The sequence below is a fragment of the Archocentrus centrarchus genome, chromosome 2, assembly GCF_007364275.1.
Source record: "Archocentrus centrarchus isolate MPI-CPG fArcCen1 chromosome 2, fArcCen1, whole genome shotgun sequence".
Classification (NCBI taxonomy): domain Eukaryota; kingdom Metazoa; phylum Chordata; class Actinopteri; order Cichliformes; family Cichlidae; genus Archocentrus; species Archocentrus centrarchus.
The window spans coordinates 1,152,463-1,173,881 of NC_044347.1; the positions used below are offsets into that span (position 1 = coordinate 1,152,463).

Consider the following 21,419-nt stretch of genomic DNA (forward strand, 5'->3'; position numbering starts at 1 on the left):
CTAAAGCAGCTCAGCGTTCAACACAATCATCCCGGACATTCTCACCACCAAACTGCACACCCTGGGCCTCCCCCCTCTCACATGTTCCTGGATCAAGGACTTCTTAACCAACCGGCCCCAGACTGTGAGACTTGGCCCCCATCTCTCCTCCACCCGCACACTGAGCACTGGCTCCCCACAGGGCTGTGTGCTGAGCCCCCTCCTGTACTGTCTCTACACCCATGACTGCAGTCCGGCCCACAATAACAACCTCATCGTCAAATTTGCTGACGACACCACAGTGGTCGGACTCATCTCGAAGGGAGATGAGGCAGCTTACAGAGAGGAGGTCTTGAAGTTGACAGCCTGGTGTTCAGAGAACAACCTGCACTGAACACCATGAAAACCAAAGAGATCATCATCGACTTCAGGAAGCACAGGACTGACCCAGCTCCCCTCTACATCAACGGCGAGCATGTGGAGAGGGTCCACACCTTCAGGTTTCTCGGTGTCCTCATCTCTGCTGATCTCTCTTGGTCAGATAACATCACAGCTGTTATCAAGAAGGCTCAGCAGCGACTTCACTTCCTGAGGGTCCTCAGGAAGAACAACTTGGACTCAAACCTGCTGCTGACCTTCTACCGCTCATCCATTGAGAGCCTGCTGACGTACTGTATCACAGTATGGTACGGCAGCTGCACTGAGGCAGACAGGGTCAGGCTTCAGAGGGTAGTCAAGACAGCACAAAGAATCGTTGGCTGCCCTCTCCCCTCCCTGATGGACATCTACACCTCCCGCTGCATCAGCAGAGCAGGAACATCATCAAGGACAGCTCACACCCTGGCTTTGACCTCTGACCTGCTGCCCTCTGGCAGGCGCTACAGGTGCATCAAAGCCAGAACAAACAGACTCAAGAACAGTTTCTTCGCCAGAGCAATCACCACACTGAACTCTCACACTCACCCACTGTAACTGTGCAACACCCACATCTCTGTGCAATATTATATTATTCATACTGAACAATATCTGTCACTCCTATATCATGTAAAATCCAATATTCATTCACTAGTGCAATATTCATTCACTAGTGCAATATTCATTCATTCACCAAGTGCAATATTCATCATCTTCATTATTATATGTATACACGCATTTACTTTCTTACAATGTACAGATGCACCAATGTAGGTATGTATGTATATATTTTTATACATTCTATTTTTTGCATATTTTACACATTGTTTATTTTCTGTATATCTCTTGATCATATTGATTACACTAGATTATAATATTTTTATAATATTTCTATTTTCATTTTAGAGAGTTTGATTTCTGTTACATGGCACTGAACAGGAGTGGCCCTCCAATCTCATTGTACATCCTGTATAATGACAATAAAGGCATTCTATTCTATTCTATTCTATTCTATTCTATTCTATTCTATTCTATTCTATTCTAAAGGAACATCTGCAGAGACATCAGTGCAGCTCAGCCACTGAACTCATCACTGTCTTACCTTCTGCCATCATCACCTCCTTCATCTCTGTTTGGTTTGGTGAACTAAAAAAAAAGGTTTATTTCAGATAAATCAGATGTTTCTATCTGACACAGAGACTGTGAGACAGTCAGAAACAGACAAACCTGTCTGTGTTTCTGTGTCTGTGATCAAATCAAACAGTCAAATATCAGATCAGTGTCAGGATGTTAGTAAATGTTAGGATGCAGTAAACACAACAGTTTCATTCTCTCATCCTCACCTGGATGAAGACTTCCTCTTCTTTCTGAAGTAAAACACTCCTGCTGCAACAATAACAATTAAAACCACACCCACAGGGACACCAACAGCTGCTCCCACATTAACTCCACGTTCTCCACACTGAGCATCAGCTGCAGATGTTCCTGCTGTTATCTCCTGAAGGTTTCGTGCTTCACATCTGGAAGGACAGAGGGACATGTTTCCAGCACAGTGTCCAGATGTTCCACATCCACATGTGTCCATGTGTGCTCTGAAGCTTCACTTACTGTGTGTGTGGCTGACAGGATGGAGATGTTCCATCTGAAAAGGTTCCAGCGCTGCAGTCGGAGCACTCGGTGTCTGTGGAGGCTGTTCCTGAGGAGAACGTGACAACATGAACATGTGAGCATCAGTGTGGACTCCCCACTCTGACAGAGACCTTCAAGGTCTGGCCCCTCCCACCCATCTGCTAATGTTGAGGCTTCATCCACATTGAGACGCCTCTGTGTGCTGCAGCAGCCACAGATCAAGCTGAGACAGCATCCATCTCCATCCTGCTTTATCCACCCTCCCTCCTCCTGCTGTCCAAACATCTCAGCCTCTCTGACTCAGAGCTGTCCCTCATTTCTACTCCCGTCCATCCTGCTCACTCCCAGTGAAGATCTGTACACCTTCAGCTCGACCTCCTGTCTTTAAAAAAAAAAAAAATCTGCCAGGACATTTTTCATTTTTTTATGGAAAGTTCCCTGACTTTTCCTTTATGGCAAAATGTACCCCAACCCACAATGCATTGCAGTCGTTAAGAAATCTGGAAAAACTCCTGCAAATAACTAATATGGAAAATTCCTTCATATTTCTAGTGTTGGGTGTTCTGTGACTGAAAGAGAGCAGCAAGAGTGAAAGGTTTAAAGATGGTAGTGAGACCTGTTATGTACTGTAAAAAAAACTATAATAATACAGGACAATGTGCTCATCTCCACCCACTCCACTCTCTTCTTCACCGCTCTTTCTACAGTTGACCCTGGGTATTTAAACTCCTTCTCCTTGACCTATGCTCGAAGGATTATCTGATTTAGTGCTCAGTTCAGATAAAATAATTATAGTGGGTGATTTTAACATCCATGTAGATGCTGAGAATGACAGCCTCAACACTGCATTTAATCTATTGTTAGATTCAATTGGCTTCTCTCAAAATGTAAAGGAGCCCACCCACCACTTTAATCATACTCTGGATCTTGTCCTAACATATGGCATAGAAACTGAAGACTTAACAGTATTCCCTGAAAGCCCCCTCCTGTCTGATCATTTCTTAGTAACATTTACATTTACTTTAATGGATTACACAGCAGTGGGGAATAAGTTTTATTACAGTAGAAGTCTTTCTGAAAGTGCTGTAACTAAGTTTAAGGATCTAATTCCTTCATTGTTATGCTCTTCATTGCCAACACAGTGCAGAGCAGCTACCTAAACTCTGCTCCCAGTGAGGTCGATTATCACGTCAATAGTTTTACATCCTCACTGCGTATAACTTTGGATACTGTGGCTCCTCTGAAAAGGAAAGCTTCAAATCAGAAGTGCCTGACTCCGTGGTATAATTCACAAACGCACAGCTTAAAGCAGATAACCCGAAAGCTGGAGAGGGAATGGCGTCTCACTAAATTAGAAGATGCTCATTTAGCCTGGAAAAAGAGTTTGTTGCTCTATAAAAAAGCCCTCCGTAAAGCTAGGACATCTTACTATTCATCATTAATTGAAGAAAATAAGAACAACCCCAGGTTTGTTTTCAGCACTGTAGCCAGGCTGACAAAGAGTCAGAGCTCTGTAGAGCCGAGTATTCCTTTCACGTTAACTAGTAGTGACTTCATGGATTTCTTTACAAATAAAATTTTAGACATTAGAGAAAAAATTATTCATAACCATCTCAAAGATTATTCTTCATGTTTATTCTGTTTGGCTTCTCCTGTACCGTTCCTGCACTCACTCACAGCTACAATAACACCCTGTGGTGTAAATACCACAGACTAGAAGTTTATGGTTTTAGCCTAGGTATTTATATTGAATTGAATGTCTTTATTATCATTGCATGGTCACAACAACAAAAATTACTGTCCCTCGTAAAAGAACAAAAGTGTTACCAATCATACATGAACACATACTCGCTAACTTACAATGCTTACAATACATAGAGATAGATATATAATAAGATAAATAGTAAAAAGAAGTAATACAGTGCTATAAAAAAAATAAAAAGGTAATTCAAATCCAATGCATGATTTCATGACTTCCAGAACATTAAGGCTGATTTGCTGCTTGTGTGTGTAAATAGTCCTGTTGAGTTCATGGATGTCTGAGAGGTAAAAACTGTTTCTCAGTCTGCTGGTGCAGCATTTCAGGGCTCTGTAGCGCCTCCCAGAGGGCAGAATGGATGGCTGTGGTCCTCAATAATCCTCCCAGCTCTGCTGAGAACACGGGACCAGTAAGTGAAGTCCAGTGGTGGGAGTGTTAGGCCGATGAGTTCCTTTTCATCTTTACCTTGTGTGCCATGACGTGTGAACTACATATTTTATTCTTACTTATATATTTTTGGGCTGCAGCTGCAAAACACATTTCACTGTGTAAATAAACCTCATCTACATGATGGAGCTACATGCTGCTGTTAATGGATCATTTTGAATAAAATAAACATGATGAGCTCAGTCTCCATGAACTTTGGTGTCATTTAAAAACACAAACCTACCATGTTTGCTGATGTACTGTCCTGGTCCACAGCTGCTGTGTCTCTGTGCTGTCTCACAGTCGTCTCCTACAGAGTAGATACAGTAGAATCCCTGCAGGGGTTCACAGACTGTGTCTGATGTTCCTGTACATGACCTCTTTACCTTCAGACCAGAACCTGCCAACATCACAAGAACATACACAACATGTTTGTGTGAATAAGTGTGTGAAGTTTGAAGGGCCCAGCTCGATCAATATGCATCTGTGGTGTTAATCTGAACATCCTGGGTCACATGGTTCTTGATTTATGGTCAACATTAAAGTGTTTGTGGAACAGACGCTGCTGCCAAAGAAAAGCTCGACTTTTAAAAGTTCGACTAACAGAAGAGGTTTGAACAGAGATGTACCTGCTGCACAGCTCGTACAGGGAGTGCACTGTTCCAGTCCACTGGCTTTATCAGTGTAGGTTCCATCCATGCAGGGCAGACAGGAAGTACTCCTGTACTCGTTACAGTGAGTTTCCACTCGACTCCCTGATGAATACAAAAGAAACAAATTCATTCCAGGCTTGTTCTTTTTGCACATTGTGTGTTTAAGTTGTGCTAAAAAAAAAAAAATGTATGCACTCATCATTGAGCTGGTTTTACCTGCAGGACACCTGGGACAGCACTCACTGCCTATCAGATACTCTGCTGGATGACATGTGAGGCTGAGAGTGATGAAGACTTTGATCAGGATGATCTGAAAGGAAAGGTTGGGATGAGCAGGGATGCGCTGATCCGATATTCCGTATCAGTCCGATCCTGACCTCAATTATTGGATCAGATATTGGAAAGAAATAAAAAATGCAATCTGATCCATTAAATACATTACAAATAATAATATTAAATACTACAAATAATACATTAAATACAGCCTCCCTACACATCTCAGCTCACTAAGGTCAACACAAAAGCAACTTCATCAGACATATACACACATATATAAAACCAAAACAAGCTCTGACAGTGACAGTTGGGCAAAACCTTCAAGTTTGAAAAATAGGAATGAAAACATTGCCATTTTATGTAAAACCTTTGTGTACAACCTCGTAAAGTGTATTTAATTTTCCTGAGCTTTAAAAAAACATGTCTTTAACCCACAGAGACACTGAAGGACATTTATCAGACTTCCAGTGTAACAATGAAGAACATCTAGCAATTAAAGATGTAAAAACAATAATATCCTTTTGAGCAGAATTTAGTACCAATGAAGAGTTGAGGATACCAAATATAGCAACAAGTGGACAAGGATGCAGATTCACGTTGAGAGCAGAAGGAGTAACTGAGAAGTAACTAGACCAAAAGTGATATAACTTAGGACAGAAAAAGAACATATGGCTTAGATGACATGGAGAGCCTTTACATTTATCACATATATCCACAACATCTGGGTAAATCTCAGCAAGCCTAGATTTAGAGAAATGAACCGTATGTACAACTTTAAACTGAATCAGGCTAAGACGAGCACAAGAGGAAGGAACTGGTTTTTAAAGACGTCACACAGTCAGGTAAATGGAGCTGGAGTCATAAACACTTCCACTGCCTGAAAAACTGCGCGCCTGTCTTCAGTTTTGGGGGGACATGTCCCTCCCCAGTTCCTACGCCTATGCACAGACTCATAAAGAGCAGAAGAAGAAGAAGACATGGAGTAAGAACATGCAGCACCTGCTCACCAGGTGATTCTAAACTCCAGGAAATATTTACCAGAAATGCTGCAGAGCTCAGAGGGTTCCTTCTTGAAGACATTGGATCCTCCAGGCTCAAAGGTTCCTCAGTCCTAAGAAACCACATCACTGAGATTTGGGAGGATGGAGCTCTAACATGAAGAACAGCTGGACAACATCTGGAAACACAAAGAAATGACAGAGTCACAGATTAGAAACAGTTAGGAGAGCTTCTACTGATGGAGCTCACAGAGACCTGAAACACTGATGAAGATCACTGAGAGAGGAGGCTGTTTAACACAGACTTCATCACAGAGACAGGTGAGACAGGTGAGACAGGTGAGCTGAAGCAGTATCAGATCAAACAGGTGGGATTTTTTGGTTCAGGTTACTTTATTTGTACCTGTAGGCAGATTTGCAGTTATGAGTCATCCATCCTCACACGCACAGACATAACAGATGAGCACAGAATACCCAAAATAGAAATTAATAATCATTTTTATGATCATGTAACCCACAAGGTGACAAAGCTATGATTTGTTTGGACTGCTGGGACAAAGCTGCTGCTGCATCCAGTGACTCCATGATGCTGATGCTGTTACCGTTTCCAGTGGAAACAGCCTTGTTTTGATGTGTTTCGTTTACACGGAGACAGCAGAGACGATGGAAACGCTGTAGTTCCCACTGCCAGGCAGCAAGATGTGCTTTTTTTTTTTTGCAAAGCTTGTTTCTGCAACACGTGCATGCGTGGAGCGACTCAGTGGACGCACCACAAAGATCTGTTCATTATTTACCAAATGGCCAATGTGAGAAGCTTTGTGTGGACTGAGGAGGAGGTTGGATTGCTGCTGCACACAACACTCAATTTTAAAACTGCAAAAACACAAGAAAATATTGACTGGGAATCGTTCCACTCGAAGTCCACAGATATTTAACCTCCTGAGACCCTGTGGCCACATATGGGAACATTACATTTTGGCTTTGCTGCACCTTATGCTTCATTCTGCTCAGTAGGGTTTTATACTTTAAGTCATGTTGTTTTTGTTGTGTTATGCTATAAAATAATCCCAGTGTCCACATCTGAGGACGTTGTTTTTTTCTCACAAAAGTATATAAACAACCATTGTAAGTAACCACAAGCATGTTTTATTGCAGCAAAGTGATTGTAGTTTTTCCACTTGAAAATGTTGTAAATTTGCAGGCTTCCGTGTATAAGCTTTTATTTTGAAGTGCACTTCCTGTTTAGCGCAGTGAGCTGAATGTGAATGTAGCTTGTTTACTCTGCAATGCAACGGACAGAGACACGGTTTATCCTGCTTGTATCTTCAGTTATCTTCTCACTTGCAGCCCCTCCGAAGAGGCAAAAGGTGAACTAATTTATAAGTTAAAATATGGGAACATTTTTTGCTTGTTCTCTATTTGTATGCATAAATGTAAGACTGCACTTTGTGTTTTCAGCTCTTACGTTGGTTGGTTGGTTGGTTGGTTGTTGTTTGACACGGCTATGGTGAAAGGTCGTAGCTCAATAAAAACGCCACAAACCATCAGTAAAGTCTCATCCTTGTTCGGGGGGCATGCTACAGTAAGAGCTTCTCCTCAGCGTGCTACATCGAGCTGCCCATGAAGGCTAAGGACAACGGCAACGGCACAGGCAGCGAGCTGGAGCAGCTACGGTTAAAGGCTAACAAGCTAAGGCTAAAGGAGAAGGTGAGCTACAATAACAAGGAAAATGGACGGCATCGAAGAGCACACACATAAGCTACAAACCGAAATAAATGAATCGAGAAGTTTATTACACAAAGGAGATACAAAGAGTATGTCACGGCAAGAATTAAAGGACAACATTGAACACAAAGAGAGACAATTAGCTGAGCTTAACGAAACGGCGGCTCAGTTAACACTGCCCAGGCATTCAGAGCGGCCTAGCCTGCTAACGGAGAAAATGCTAGCATATAATAAAGACGAACTGATTAAAAAGGACAGAAAACTACAAAGCCTCTATGATCAATGGAAAGTACTAATCAGAACATCCAGGGAAAGCCTCAAAACTGATTTATCCGAGCAAGCGTTATGTGCTATGGCAGATGATATTGAAAAGAAATTGCAGGACATGATGAAAGTGTACAGTGAAATAAGGGAGCGTAGTACGCCATCTCCTGACACTAGACGCAGAATGGACTCTTGTGAAGCAGTAAATAAGGACATTATGAAAATACTTAATGAACGTATAGTAGCAATAGATGACTTTGATTCGGCTACAGAAAGGCAACGTCTTCATCAGCTCCTGACACACCAATACGCCCACTCTATCTACGGTACTGCCTCTCAGTTAAGTGTTGGCAAACAGTCTGATACTTCAAGCATCGCAGCTAAAAGGATTGATGCAGCTGCAGAGTTAGCTGCAAAGGAAGCGGAATATAAAATCGTGCAAGAGGAAATTAGACAAAAGGAAAAAATAAGAGACATAGAGGAGCAACACAGAAAGGAATTGGAGGTACAAAAATCAGAGCTTGAGCGTTTGAAGGCAGAAAAGGAAATGCGAGCTGCTCGTGCGAAACTTGAGACCTATGACAGAGAAATGAACATGGACATGGACAATCAGCAAATGCAAAATGATAATATGCTTTTCTCTGTTGACCATCAATCCTTTTACGAAGCACCAGCACCCTCTAGTGGCTTACCTCGCTCATCAATGCCACAAAACAATGTGTCAATCCCCGCTGCAAACGATCCGAACCATCAAGTCTTCACTCAAACACCCCCTACAGACATTTCCCAGTTAGCCCAAGCAATTCAAAACAGTATAGCCATAAACAGAATCCCAATGCCAATGCCCACAGTTTTCAGTGGAGATCCAATTACCTACATAGAATGGAAGGCATCGTTCACTTCACTTGTGGACTGCAAAGGAATCTCACCTGCTGATAAACTCCACTTGCTAAAAAGGTATGTCACAGGCTCGGCACAAAAATGTCTAGAGGGCATATTTTATCGCAGTGATGAAGAGGCTTACAAGGATGCATGGCAAAAGCTTGACCAACGTTATGGTCAGCCCTTTGTTGTCCAACGAGCTTTTAGAGACAAATTGTCAAAATGGCCTAAAATAAGTTCAAAGGATGCGGAAGGACTAAGGACATTTTCAGACTTTCTAAATGCATGTCTCCAAGCCATGCCCCATGTGAAAGGTCTAGAGATTCTAAGTGACTGTGAGGAGAACCAAAAGTTGTTGCAGAAAGTTCCAGATTGGCTGGCAGCCCGTTGGAATCGTCAGGTCACAGTTGCACTTATGGACGGCAAAGATTTTCCTTTGTTCAAGGACTTTGCACAATTTGTGGCAGTTGAGGCAGAAATCGCGTGCAACCCTGTCACTTCTTCATATGCTCTTCATTCATGCAGTTCATCCTACGAGAAGAGGACCACAAAGGACTTTAAACCAAACAGATCCACTCACGTCTTCACAACGCAAACTATGGTACAAAACAGTAAGGGAAGGACAACCAACACTAAATTAAAGGTGCCCTGCATGTTTTGCAAAGATGAAAACCACCAGCTGTTCAAGTGTCCAAACTTCTCAGAAAGGCCCTTAGAGGAGAAGCGCACATATGTTAAGGACAACAAGTTGTGCTATGGATGTTTAAAGGTGGGTCATAATGCCAAAGATTGTCGCCACAGACACACATGTGACATTTGCAAGGGAAGGCATCCCACTTGTCTGCACAATGACAATCACAATGCCAATGAAAGGTTTCCAAGCCCTGTCAACGCAGCTCCTAGCACTCCACAAGAAACTACGGCAGTCACAGCTCTCAATGTTACTAAGGTGGGTCAGTCAAATGGCACATCCATGATCGTTCCTGTATGGGTGTCCACGGTTCAGAGCCCTACTAACGAGCAATTAGTGTACGCACTTTTAGACACACAAAGTGACAGCACATTTGTCAGTGAAGAAGTAAGCAACCAGCTACAAGCAGACACTCACCCTGTAAAGTTAAAACTATCTACTATGCTGGGTGTCCATTCTATTGTTAAGAGTCACAGAGTATCTGGATTGTGTGTGAGAGGTTATGACTCAGACGTTCGCATCGATCTTCCCCCCTCATACACCAAGGACTTTATACCAATTAACTATGACAATATACCCACCAGTGACACAGCAAAACAATGGCCCCACCTGACAGAAATCTCTGATAAGATACCACCTCTTTTAAGTTGTGATGTTGGACTCCTTATCGGATTTAACTGTCCCAGATCTCTAGCCCCAAGACAAGTTCTACTAGGAGAAGGCAATGAGCCCTATGCAATCCTCACGGACCTAGGGTGGAGCATTGTTGGAGGCTCCACATTTGAGCTCAGTGAAACCAAGTCAAGTTTGTGTCATAGAGTCACAGTGAAGGAACTACCCCCTGTAACTCCCATGGATGTGATTAATGTGCTAGAGTCAGATTTTAAGGACACAAAAGCAAGCGACAAAACTGTCTCGCAAGAGGATCTCATCTTTTTGGACAAGCTGAAGGAAGGAATAAGGAAAAATGAACAAGGACACTGTGAGATGCCTCTACCATTCAAACAAAGGCCACACTTACCTGACAACAGAAGGCTTGCTGAAATCAGACTTGAACACTTAAAGAGAAAGTTCAATAAAGACGAGAAATACAAAAGAGACTACATAACCTACATGAAAGACATTATTGAAAGGGGTGACGTCGAAGAAGTACACAACGAAGGAAAACAAGGTGAACAATGGTACATACCCCATCACGGGATTTATCATCCCAAAAAGCCCACTAAACTGCGTGTTGTATTCGATTGTTCAGCCAAACACAATGGTACAAGTCTAAATGATCATCTTCTTCAAGGACCAGACCTAATCAATAATCTAACAGGCATCCTCCTACGGTTTAGACAACATCCTATTGCTCTCATGTGCGATATAGAAAAGATGTTCCATCAGTTTCATGTCCAGCAGTGTGACAGAGACTACCTGCGTTTTCTGTGGTGGAAAAATGGCAACACAGAGACACAGCCACAGGTTTACAGAATGAAGGTACATCTTTTTGGTGCAGCATCATCCCCAGGCTGTGCAAATTATGGACTAAAGTACTTAGCAAAAGAACATTGTCACACACACCCCGTGGGATCTGAGTTTATGGAGAAAGACTTTTATGTAGACGATGGAGTGACAAGCACAAACACAGTTGAAAGGGCAATACAGCTTGCACAAGAGGCTACAGAAATATGTGCACAAGGAGGGCTCCGTCTACACAAATTTATTTCAAACAACCCTGCTGTCCTACAAAGCATCCCATCATCAGAATGTGCAATAGAGACCAAAACAAAAGACTTAACATTCAAAGACATGCCACAAGAAAGGGCCTTAGGCATTCAATGGAGTATCGTGAAGGACTGTTTCAAGTTTGACAACACTTTAAAGGATCAGCCACCAACACGCCGAGGCATCCTATCAACTGTCGCATCCATCTACGATCCCCTTGGCTTCCTGGCACCATACGTGCTAATCGGAAAACAGATCTTGCAGGAAATGTGCCACCAAGGTATCAACTGGGACGACCCCCTGCCAGAAGCACTGAGGCCAAGGTGGGAGAGCTGGCAACGTGACTTTGCCAATCTAGACAAAGTAAACATAACTCGCTGTTACCTCCCAGCTAGTTTTAGAGACATTAAAGGAATAGAGTTGCACCACTTTTCAGATGCGAGTACAAGTGGTTATGGACAATGCACCTATTTAAGAGCCATAAATGAGAAAGAGGAGATCCACTGCTCACTAGTGATAGCTAAAGCCCGTGTTTTTCCTACCAAGCTGACAACAACACCCAGACTTGAGCTCACAGCAGCTGTAGTATCAACGGCAGTCAGTAACATGCTAAGAGAGGAACTCTGTTATGCTCAAGTCAAAGAGTATTTTTGGACTGATTCAAAGGTAGTTTTGGGCTATATAAACAATGATGCACGTCGTTTCCACACCTTTGTGGCAAATAGAGTCCAAAAGATTCAGCAATGCACAAGCCCTCAGCAATGGTTTTATGTGCCATCAGCAGAGAACCCAGCCGATAGTGCATCTAGGGGTAAAACTGTCACTGAACTTCTCTCATCTGACTGGTTCACTGGTCCTTCCTTTCTCTGGGAGAGGGACCTGCCCACAATACCAAGTATAGAGCTAGATCTGTCCATTGGAGATCCAGAGGTCCGAAAGACATTCAGCCTTGCAGAACGTCTGTCAAAGTTCTCGTCATGGTCTAAAGCAGTCAAAGCTGTAGCACGTCTCTCAAGAAGGGTCAGAAAGGTCAAATCAAATGCACCTACAACAGTGAATGAACAAGAAAGAGCAGCACATGTTATTCTCCGGGATGTACAAAAACAAACATATGGAAAGGAGATAAAGCTGTTAAGCAAAGGCAGTCAGCTCCCACATGACAACAAACTGTTCCACCTAGATGTTTTTGTGGACAAGGATGGTCTACTCAAGGTGGGAGGGAGACTTTCATCCACCAAAGACTCTTTCAAACATCCTATTGTTATCCCAAAAGAGCATCATGTGACCAAACTCATAATATCTCACTGTCATGAGAAAGTAAAGCACCAAGGAAAAGGCTTCACCATAAACGAAATCAGATCTACTGGTTACTGGATCCCAGGTATGAGCAGAACAGTTGCATCTTTCATCCGTCAGTGTATCATCTGTCGCAGACTCCGCAGGGCTCCAGAGGGCCAAAGAATGAGTGACTTACCTGCTGAACGCTTAGAGCCATCTCCTCCCTTCACATACTGCGGTATGGACTGTTTTGGCCCGTTTGTTACCATAGAAGGAAGAAAACAACATAAACGGTATGGACTAATATTTACCTGCTTTTGCTCCCGTGCCATTCACATTGAGTTATTAGACGACCTATCCACTGACACATTCATAAATGCATTAAGGTGTTTCATTGCTATTAGGGGATCAGTCCGTCAAATCCAGTGTGATCAGGGAACAAACTTTGTTGGCGCACAAAATGAGCTTAAAGCAGCCCTAAATGGACTAGACACCCAAAGACTGAGCACTTATTTGTCCCAAAAACAGTGCGACTTTGTGATGAATGCACCTCACTCCAGTCATGCAGGCGGAGTGTGGGAACGCCAGATAAAGACTGTCAGAAGTGTACTGAATACAACTCTGTCACTCGCCCATGGTAGACTTAATGATGCTTCATTAAGGACTTTATTCTATGAAGCTATGGCCATAGTCAATAGCAGCCCACTGACAGTTGATAACCTTAACGATCCTGACAGCTTAGAACCCCTTACCCCTAACCATCTGCTCCACATGAAATCCAGCGCAGCACTGCCCCCACCTGGTGCTTTCCCAAAGGAGGACCTCTACGGAGCAAAGAGATGGCGTCGTGTGCAGTTTCTGGCAGAGCAGTTCTGGTGCAGGTGGAGGCGCGAGTATCTACACAACATTATCGCCAGGCAGCGCTGGCACTCACCAAAAAGAAACCTGAAAGTAGGTGATGTTGTGTTGGACATTGATGAACTGTCACCCAGAGGTGAATGGAGACTTGCCAGAGTCTTAGAGACCTTTAGTGGCAAGGATGGACTCGTGAGAAGAGTAAAAATCTTCTTTGGAGACAAGAGACTGAATAACAAAGGGCAACGTTCTAATAAGCTTTCTATTGTAGAGCGTCCAGTACAAAAGCTAATCTTGAAATTAGAGTGTTCATAAGTTAATAAGTAGAAATGGTTATCTCTTGTTGAAAATTATTTGTTGTTGTTCGGATGTAAACCAACAAACATTCATAATTTTGGTGGGAGTGTAAGTAACCACAAGCATGTTTTATTGCAGCAAAGTGATTGTAGTTTTTCCTCTTGAAAATGTTGTAAATTTGCAGGCTTCCGTGTATAAGCTTTTATTTTGAAGTGCACTTCCTGTTTAGCGCAGTGAGCTGAATGTGAATGTAGCTTGTTTACTCTGCAATGCAATGGACAGAGACACGGTTTATCCTGCTTGTATCTTCAGTTATCTTCTCACTTGCAGCCCCTCCGAAGAGGCAAAAGGTGAACTAATTTATAAGTTAAAATATGGGAACATTTTTTGCTTGTTCTCTATTTGTATGCATAAATGTAAGACTGCACTTTGTGTTTTCAGCTCTTACGTTGGTTGGTTGGTTGGTTGGTTGTTGTTTGACACGGCTATGGTGAAAGGTCGTAGCTCAATAAAAACGCCACAAACCATCAGTAAAGTCTCATCCTTGTTCGGGGGGCATGCTACAACCATGTAACAAAATACAACTTCCTGTTCAAAGATGAAGCTTAGTTTATATACATTTCAGGTCCATCTGATCACAAATATCTAGGAGAAACTGAAAATACATCTCAAACAGGAGCTCGGGTCTCAGGAGGTGAAGTTAAATTCAAAAGACTGAGCAGCACAAGAAGCAATCATGAACTGTGGTTCATCTATTGTTATGTGCGAGTGCGCCTGTTTCCAAAAAGCATTGTATTCATGAGTTCACACAAAGATGGAGGCCGGAGAGTTTCTGGAACGCTCCACTCTGGGCCCCGTTTCCAAAACACATCGTTTTCACTCCTTTCTCGTGTGAACGGGAGGCCAAAACGCATCAATGCAACACCGTCTGCAGTGTAAACAGGGTGGTGTAAATGGGGCCTGTGTCATAGAGGGGCTCAGATCAATAACTGTTTTGCAGAGCAGCAGAGTGGCATGCCTCTGGTTGTGTAAAGTGCCCATTGTCTCCTTCTGTGCTATAAAGCAGGTTTCTGAGGCTGACGCTGTGATCACAGGTGAAAGAGTCACTTTCTCTTTGCTGCTTTGTTTCATTGTGTGAAACTGGAGCGGTATCAGGTCTATTCTGCTGCTGTGGGCTTTTAATATGGATTAATTTCTATACTGAGCCCTTGGACCCACTGAACTGTGCCGTCCACTCCTGATCGTGAGCCATTTGTTTTTGCTTTTTGTTAGGTTTGTGTTTCTTTTGTGGAAGCCGCACATGAAACACCACAGAGGGAGGGGCTCCTGCAGAGTTCGCTCGGAGACAGGAAAGAGCTAAAGGAAGCTACGCTTTTCTTAGAGGCTGCACGCAGGAACGGTGAGGATAATGAGAAACATAGTAAAGTTTGGACACAGTTTAATGTGACAGACAGGCAGAGTGTAGACTGCAAAGTTCGTATTGATCAGGCTCCACAAACAACCTGCACAGATCAATACAAACTGTTCATCCATCAGTGCGATTAGAAGAAGAAAACAGGGGCGGTCATATCAGGAAGGAGAAACAGGATCAACCCCTCAGAGGCCCTCAGTGCCTCTGAGTGCCACTCTTCTATCATTTGTATTTGGAGCACTCTTTTCTATTTTGAGTATATAAAGGAACATTTGATATAATGTATGTTTTTACATTAGTAATTCATTTTACACTTTTTTATAAAGTGAAATCTGAGGAGCCACTTGGGAGCTGAAAGAGCCGGTTCTTCTTTGGGAGCCGAGCCTAAAGAGCCGGAATTCCCATCATTACTCTGTGGAGGAATCACGAAGCATCAGCAGTTGCTGGGCAGGACTCACAGTCAGTGCCTGGAAAAACACGTCTGCATGAAGGAGCCCACTGTGACTGCTTTCAGAGAGCAAAATGATGGACAGAGACTGAATCACACAAGTTACACTCGAGTGATGCTCTCCTAAACATGCTGATCATACTCAGAGATCAGGAGTCGGGTATCATCAGCAGCTTTGTGCAGTTATGCAGATGTGTCAGTTTCGTGTGTGGCAGCAAGGGATGGACCCAAACACAGGACGTGAGACTAAACCAAAACTCAGCTGCTTGATTTGCAGGAGGCTCAGATAATACAAAAACACAATAATACAAAACCTGAAATCTCAACCAGGACAAAACAGGAAGCCTGGGAGAAAAGAGAAAACAGATCACTAAACTGGAAAACCCAGAGCTCTGAAAATCCACTTTGATTCCTTTTTTATTCAGTTTTTGATTCGTTCCTGAAATAACGACCAAAAAGCTTCAAAGTTCTCTCAGCTTTTGTTCTGGTACGCCTCACTTCCTGTTCCTGCTGATGCTTCGCTGACTAAAGCAGGTCAAGCAGTTGCTGCTCATTTGACTTCATGTTTTTGTTGTGTTAGAAGAGCAAACCCAGTACAAACTGTGAGGGAGCTGATCAGTGCTGAAATCTATGTATCAATATGAATTAATACGTACGATTGACATGAAAGCCAAGTTTGATGTGATGTTTAACAGAAGTGTCATTGGTATCTGTATATATCCATCCATCCATTCACTGGTAGTCTGGAGCTGGAGAAAAGGTCATTCAGCTTCTTTAAGTCTTTGGGTTCTCAGGACTGCACACAACAGAACCAGCTTCACATTTTCACTGTTAGACTTCTGCTTTACTGTTATTTAATGTAAGTAATGGGTTCTACACACAAGAGCATGAATGTGGTTTAAAGTCTCAGCCTTTACAGGGAGGAAGTAAAGCTCTTCCTTCTCTTTGTTCCGAGGCTGATGGCAGACTCTCCCTAACACGTCCACTTTATTGTGCGCTCGTTCATTTTTCTCTCACAGCTCTTTAACACGTCCTCTTTCTGTGTACTTATTAATCTGTCACGCTGATCGTGGCTCACAGCTGCTTAAAGCCTGCGTCTGTACTGCAGCACAGACACAGAGCATCATTCAGTCCTGCCAGCTGCCTCTTGGCAGCATTTGAAGGATGAGCGACTCCACTTTCTCTGCAGAGAGACGGCTCAGAACTTTTTAGCAGTCTCTGCTGTCCTGATCCTCCCAGATCATCTGCTAGCATCAATAAGCACACATAGAACTGCATCTGCACTACAGCTCAGAGCTCGCTGTGAATTAGAAACCTCTTGTTTCTGTTGAGTGACACCAAATGAATCCTAAATGTAAAAGAATAGAAATGCTTCATAGCTCCAATATCTCCATGTGTGTACAGAGGCCCATCTGCAGCAATAATAGCTCCTGTGTTCCAGCGCTACATGGTGTTAGCTGATGTAAGTTTATCACGTTAAAGCCCAACTTCTCAGTCAGATCCAGCTGTTTCCAAAGATGTGAGCACAGTGCTGAACTATGGAGCTGATTCAGGAACAGTAAATGTGTCACATTAGTGTCTGGATCCTCCCAGTTTCTCTTTCTAAGCTGATCACACCAAGTTTGCACTTTTCTGTAAAGGCAGTGTCAAAGCCAGCTGTTCAAACTCTGCAGCTTTTATCAGTTTCACACATGGAATCATTTTCATTTCTTACAACACTGTAAACCCAGATTTTAATTTGACTTAAAAATATTGAGTTCATATTACTTAAAATGGCCCAGTATGTGAACATCACTTGTTAATGCTGAGTAAGCTGAACTGTTTCATGTCCTTTTTTATTGTAATTGTGTTTTAAGTCCAATCAACAGCTGCTACTGAAATAAACCGAGTTTATATTAAACATCTGTCATTTCACAACATTACTTATTAATGCTGAGTAGACTGTACTTTTTGATGGCCTATCTTATTGTAATGATGTGTTTGAGTATGCATGGTGGCGTGGTGGTTAGCACTGCTGCCTCACCGCTACAATAACTATCTAATAATCGGGGTTTGATTCCACCTCGACCCGGGCCTCTCTGTGTGGAGTTTGGATGTTCTCCCCGTGTCTGTGTGGGTTTCCTCCCACAATCTGAAGACATGCAGTTACTCAGGTTAGGTTAATTGGTCACTCTTAAGTGCCCACAGGTGTGAATGATTGTCTGCCTCTCTCTGTGTTGGCACTGCAACAGGCTGGTGACCTGTGCAGAGTGTACCCTGCCTCTCTTCATCCACAGTGAGCTCTGCTCCATCTTTCTGCTGCTCTTTCTCTCCTCATCCTGCACCTTCATGTCTCCTGTCCTCTGATGGAAAACCACCCGCTGCCTTCTTGTCTCTGCCTTCAGTTGGATCAGCAACAATGACAAAGGTGAGACGACTCAGGAAACTGTTGCTGCTTTAAATGCTCTTACAGACAGTCTGATTGGAGCCTTTAAATTGACCTGATTTCTGCTCCATTCAATCAGAGGCTTAAAGCAGCACTTGGAAACAGAACTCCAATATGATCATATCAGCATGTATGTGATCTCCATGCTGCTGCTCATAGAGCACACTGTGTTTGGACTCAGTCCAACAATCTGCTGTCAGATCTTGTTTGCAGTCTGTCAGAGAGCTGTGGGAGCAGAGATGGGCTGTAGTTTGTGGGCAGCTTTTTCAATCTTTCCACACAATAAACCATCATTAATGACAGATTGTTGCTGAATGCTTTCATCATACAGTCAATGATGTCTGGGACTAAATCCATCCCAATGCCATCACAGTCAGGTGACTTACTGCCCTTCAGTGATGTCACTACATCAGTCATTTCCTCTTCCTGTGTTCCCCTCACAAACACTGAGTTTGCTGCACTTTGGATTTGGACTCATAGGAAAAGGTCCAGTTTTTACAATTTCTCTGGTCGAGCCAGGACCGCCATCAAGAAACAATCATTGACACTTTGTTTTCTCTCACTGATCAGTGTGTTTGGACCTGATCATTATCTGGATAGTCCAATAATTCTTTATTGGCAACATGATTTAGTCCTTTCCATGTGTTTCCACTGAGGGACAGAGACTGATGCTGCTCACTGTGTGGATGAAATCAGCCATTTCATAAATCTGTCTTCAGATCAGCACAAATCAAATTCATTTTCTTCTTCTGAACAAAATTGTCCATGTTGAGCATTTCCTCTGGAAACATTTCTATCCATGCTGCGGGGTTCCTGTAAATACAGCCGTTTCTTTGACTCCTCCCATTTCAATCGTTCTGCACTCCATCAGATCCTCCTCACATTTCACTGAGCGTCCTGCTTTGGTCATTGTTATCAATATACAGGACAGCCCCCCCCTCCATTTGTTCATGTCTGTCATACAGCTCATATCCATCAATCAAGTCTCTGAAACTGCAGTCACAGTGAAACTCTGAGAACTTTGTGCTCAACAGTCCAAACGTTGGGACTGGTTTGCACTGAGACTCCTACTATTGATCTGATTGATGTGATCTGCTGCTCCATGGTGGAGAAGCTTCTCAGTATTACAGGATTCACAGCTATTATTCTGGATCCTGGGACAGAAATGATTTTCAGGCTCTGTGATCAGTGCACTCAAAGAGTTTTACTCCCAAATCCTCATTTTCACTCTTCATTGATGGACAGAGTTCATTTGGAGCAAACAGCATCAACATACTTGTGCAAATGCTGCCACGGCAAAAACAACATGGTTGGAGCCGTGTGATGGAGGTGCTTGTAACCATTTACTGGCTGGCCTGTGGCGCCTCCTATAGGGCAACAGCAGACATCTTTGCTATACCAGCAGCCACAGTGTGCAGGATTGTCCACAGCGCTGTTGAAGAAATGATGACCATAATCCACAAAGTAATTCATTTCCCCAAAGCAGACGACATGGAGGAGGGTGGGGCAGGCTTTGCATGCCTTGCATGAGCCATTCCAACACACTGCAGGTGCCACTGATGGATGCCATATCCAGATTCTTCCACCTGGGGAACCACAGAAAACTCTTATAGAAACAGGAACCTGCTCCCCTCTGTGCTACTGCAGGGCATCTGTGATGTCAGAGGGGCATTTCTGGATGTTTACATCAGCAGTTCTGGATCTGTGCATGATGTGCTGTACAAACAGGCCCTGTATCCATCAGCAGGCTTCTTCCTCTTGGGAGATGGTGGATACCCATGCCTGCAGCATCCAGTCTCATTAATGACCCCATATCATCAGCCTGTAGCAAGAACACGATTCTATTCTCATTAGAGGAAAGTTACATTAGTTACTGTGAGACATTTGGTCACATTTTAGAAGAACCATTAAAGTTATTTACTGTCTAAATGTTCTGTGAACCTCAGCATCAATTTCATTTTACAATTTTAATTCTTAATGCTTTCATTTCCTGACAGGATGGCAGCATGTTGATCTTTATCCCAAAAGATCTTTTGGAAGTACAGAATCAAACTAGAAAAAGCATTTCCTGAAGAAAATGAACTGTGAATGCTGTAAGCTGAAAGATTGCAGCTGAAATGCTAAGAAATGCTTCAAAGAGCTGAAACTTCATTTGTTGAATGAGCTTCAACAGCTGAACTGCTGAACAGCTGGATAGCTGAACAGCTGAATAGCTGAAAGGCTTGGCTTTATTTTAAAGCCTAAATGGTGTCTCTAGCTGAAATGCCAGGAAATGCTCCAAAGAGCTTAAATCTGGCTGAAAGAGTTTAAGCTGGTGAATGAATGCTCAATGGAAAATTTTTAAAGTTTGGAGTAAAGTGGGACTTGAACCTGCTCTGTCTGCTTCTTCTGCATTTATGGTTCCTTTTTCTACCACTGAGCCAACAGTAGTGTCATACCAGCAGTGAGGTTTGCAAGCATACATATTGGAGAGCTCTGCCAAGCTGAATGCTTGTAAATGCACCAATTGAAAACACCTGCCAGGTGCACTGCTTACCTGCTGAGATGCATGCACTCTGTCAAATTTGCCTCGGCACACCTGTCAAATAACTGCTTCTAAGTCAAAAACCGTAGCTCCTATGAAAATCATTTTTGAACTGTGAGTGCCACAAGGACCTGCTCTAAACAGTGGTGTAATTTTTATTTTCCTGGGCTCAAAAGTGTGGCCGTGGGAGCAGTTTATAAAAGGTGCTCATTTCTGCTTTGGAGAAAATCAGCTCTCTGAAATTACTATAAAGGTTAATGAAGGAGTTGGAAGGTACTCCCTCTGTTTGAACGCTTACAGTTTAAAAAGTGTACATTTGACAGGGTTTAAAGACACAATGTTTGAAAGTAGAGAAGCAGCTCTACATTTTGAGCATAAAATGATGGCTGTAGCGCGAAGAGTGTGGACACAGTGGCAGTTTAAAAATAAATTTTCCACCTGAAAGTTTTGAAGCCTCCCACTCTACTAATCAGGCTCCCACTCTAGCAAATGCAATACACAACCATTATAAACTCTGAAACGGCTGAAAAAACACCTTAAACTTAAATGCTCACTGTGCTTAAACTGTAAAAGATTTTGAAACACCAAGTAAAAGCTGAATAGCTGAAAGGCTTGGCTTCATTTTAAAGCTTAAATGGTTTTTCTAGCTGAAAGTATGCTGAAGTTATTAGCTTTTAAACCCTGAAAGGATTTGAAAAGGATTTGAAACTTCCCCATTCATTTTGAATGGCAAAAATGAAGATTATAAAAAGTTCAATATCTTAAAAAGTATAAA

The 21,419-nt window shown here is 42.8% G+C and overlaps 1 protein-coding gene and 1 pseudogene across 1 annotated transcript; one reads left to right on the plus strand and one right to left on the minus strand.

The window, feature by feature from the left end:
- LOC115791158 (NACHT, LRR and PYD domains-containing protein 12-like) overlaps positions 1 to 21,419 on the plus strand; it is a 1,329,445-nt pseudogene that overhangs the window by 748,122 nt on the left and 559,904 nt on the right.
- On the minus strand, positions 1,998 to 6,299 carry LOC115791615 (tumor necrosis factor receptor superfamily member 14-like). Its single transcript, XM_030745759.1, has 5 exons — positions 6,175 to 6,299; positions 5,077 to 5,170; positions 4,837 to 4,962; positions 4,452 to 4,607; positions 1,998 to 2,089 (listed from the first exon to the last, which is right to left on the minus strand). Exons 1-5 carry the CDS (start codon positions 6,259 to 6,261, stop codon positions 1,998 to 2,000), a joined length of 555 nt encoding a protein of 184 aa, XP_030601619.1. The 5' UTR covers positions 6,262 to 6,299.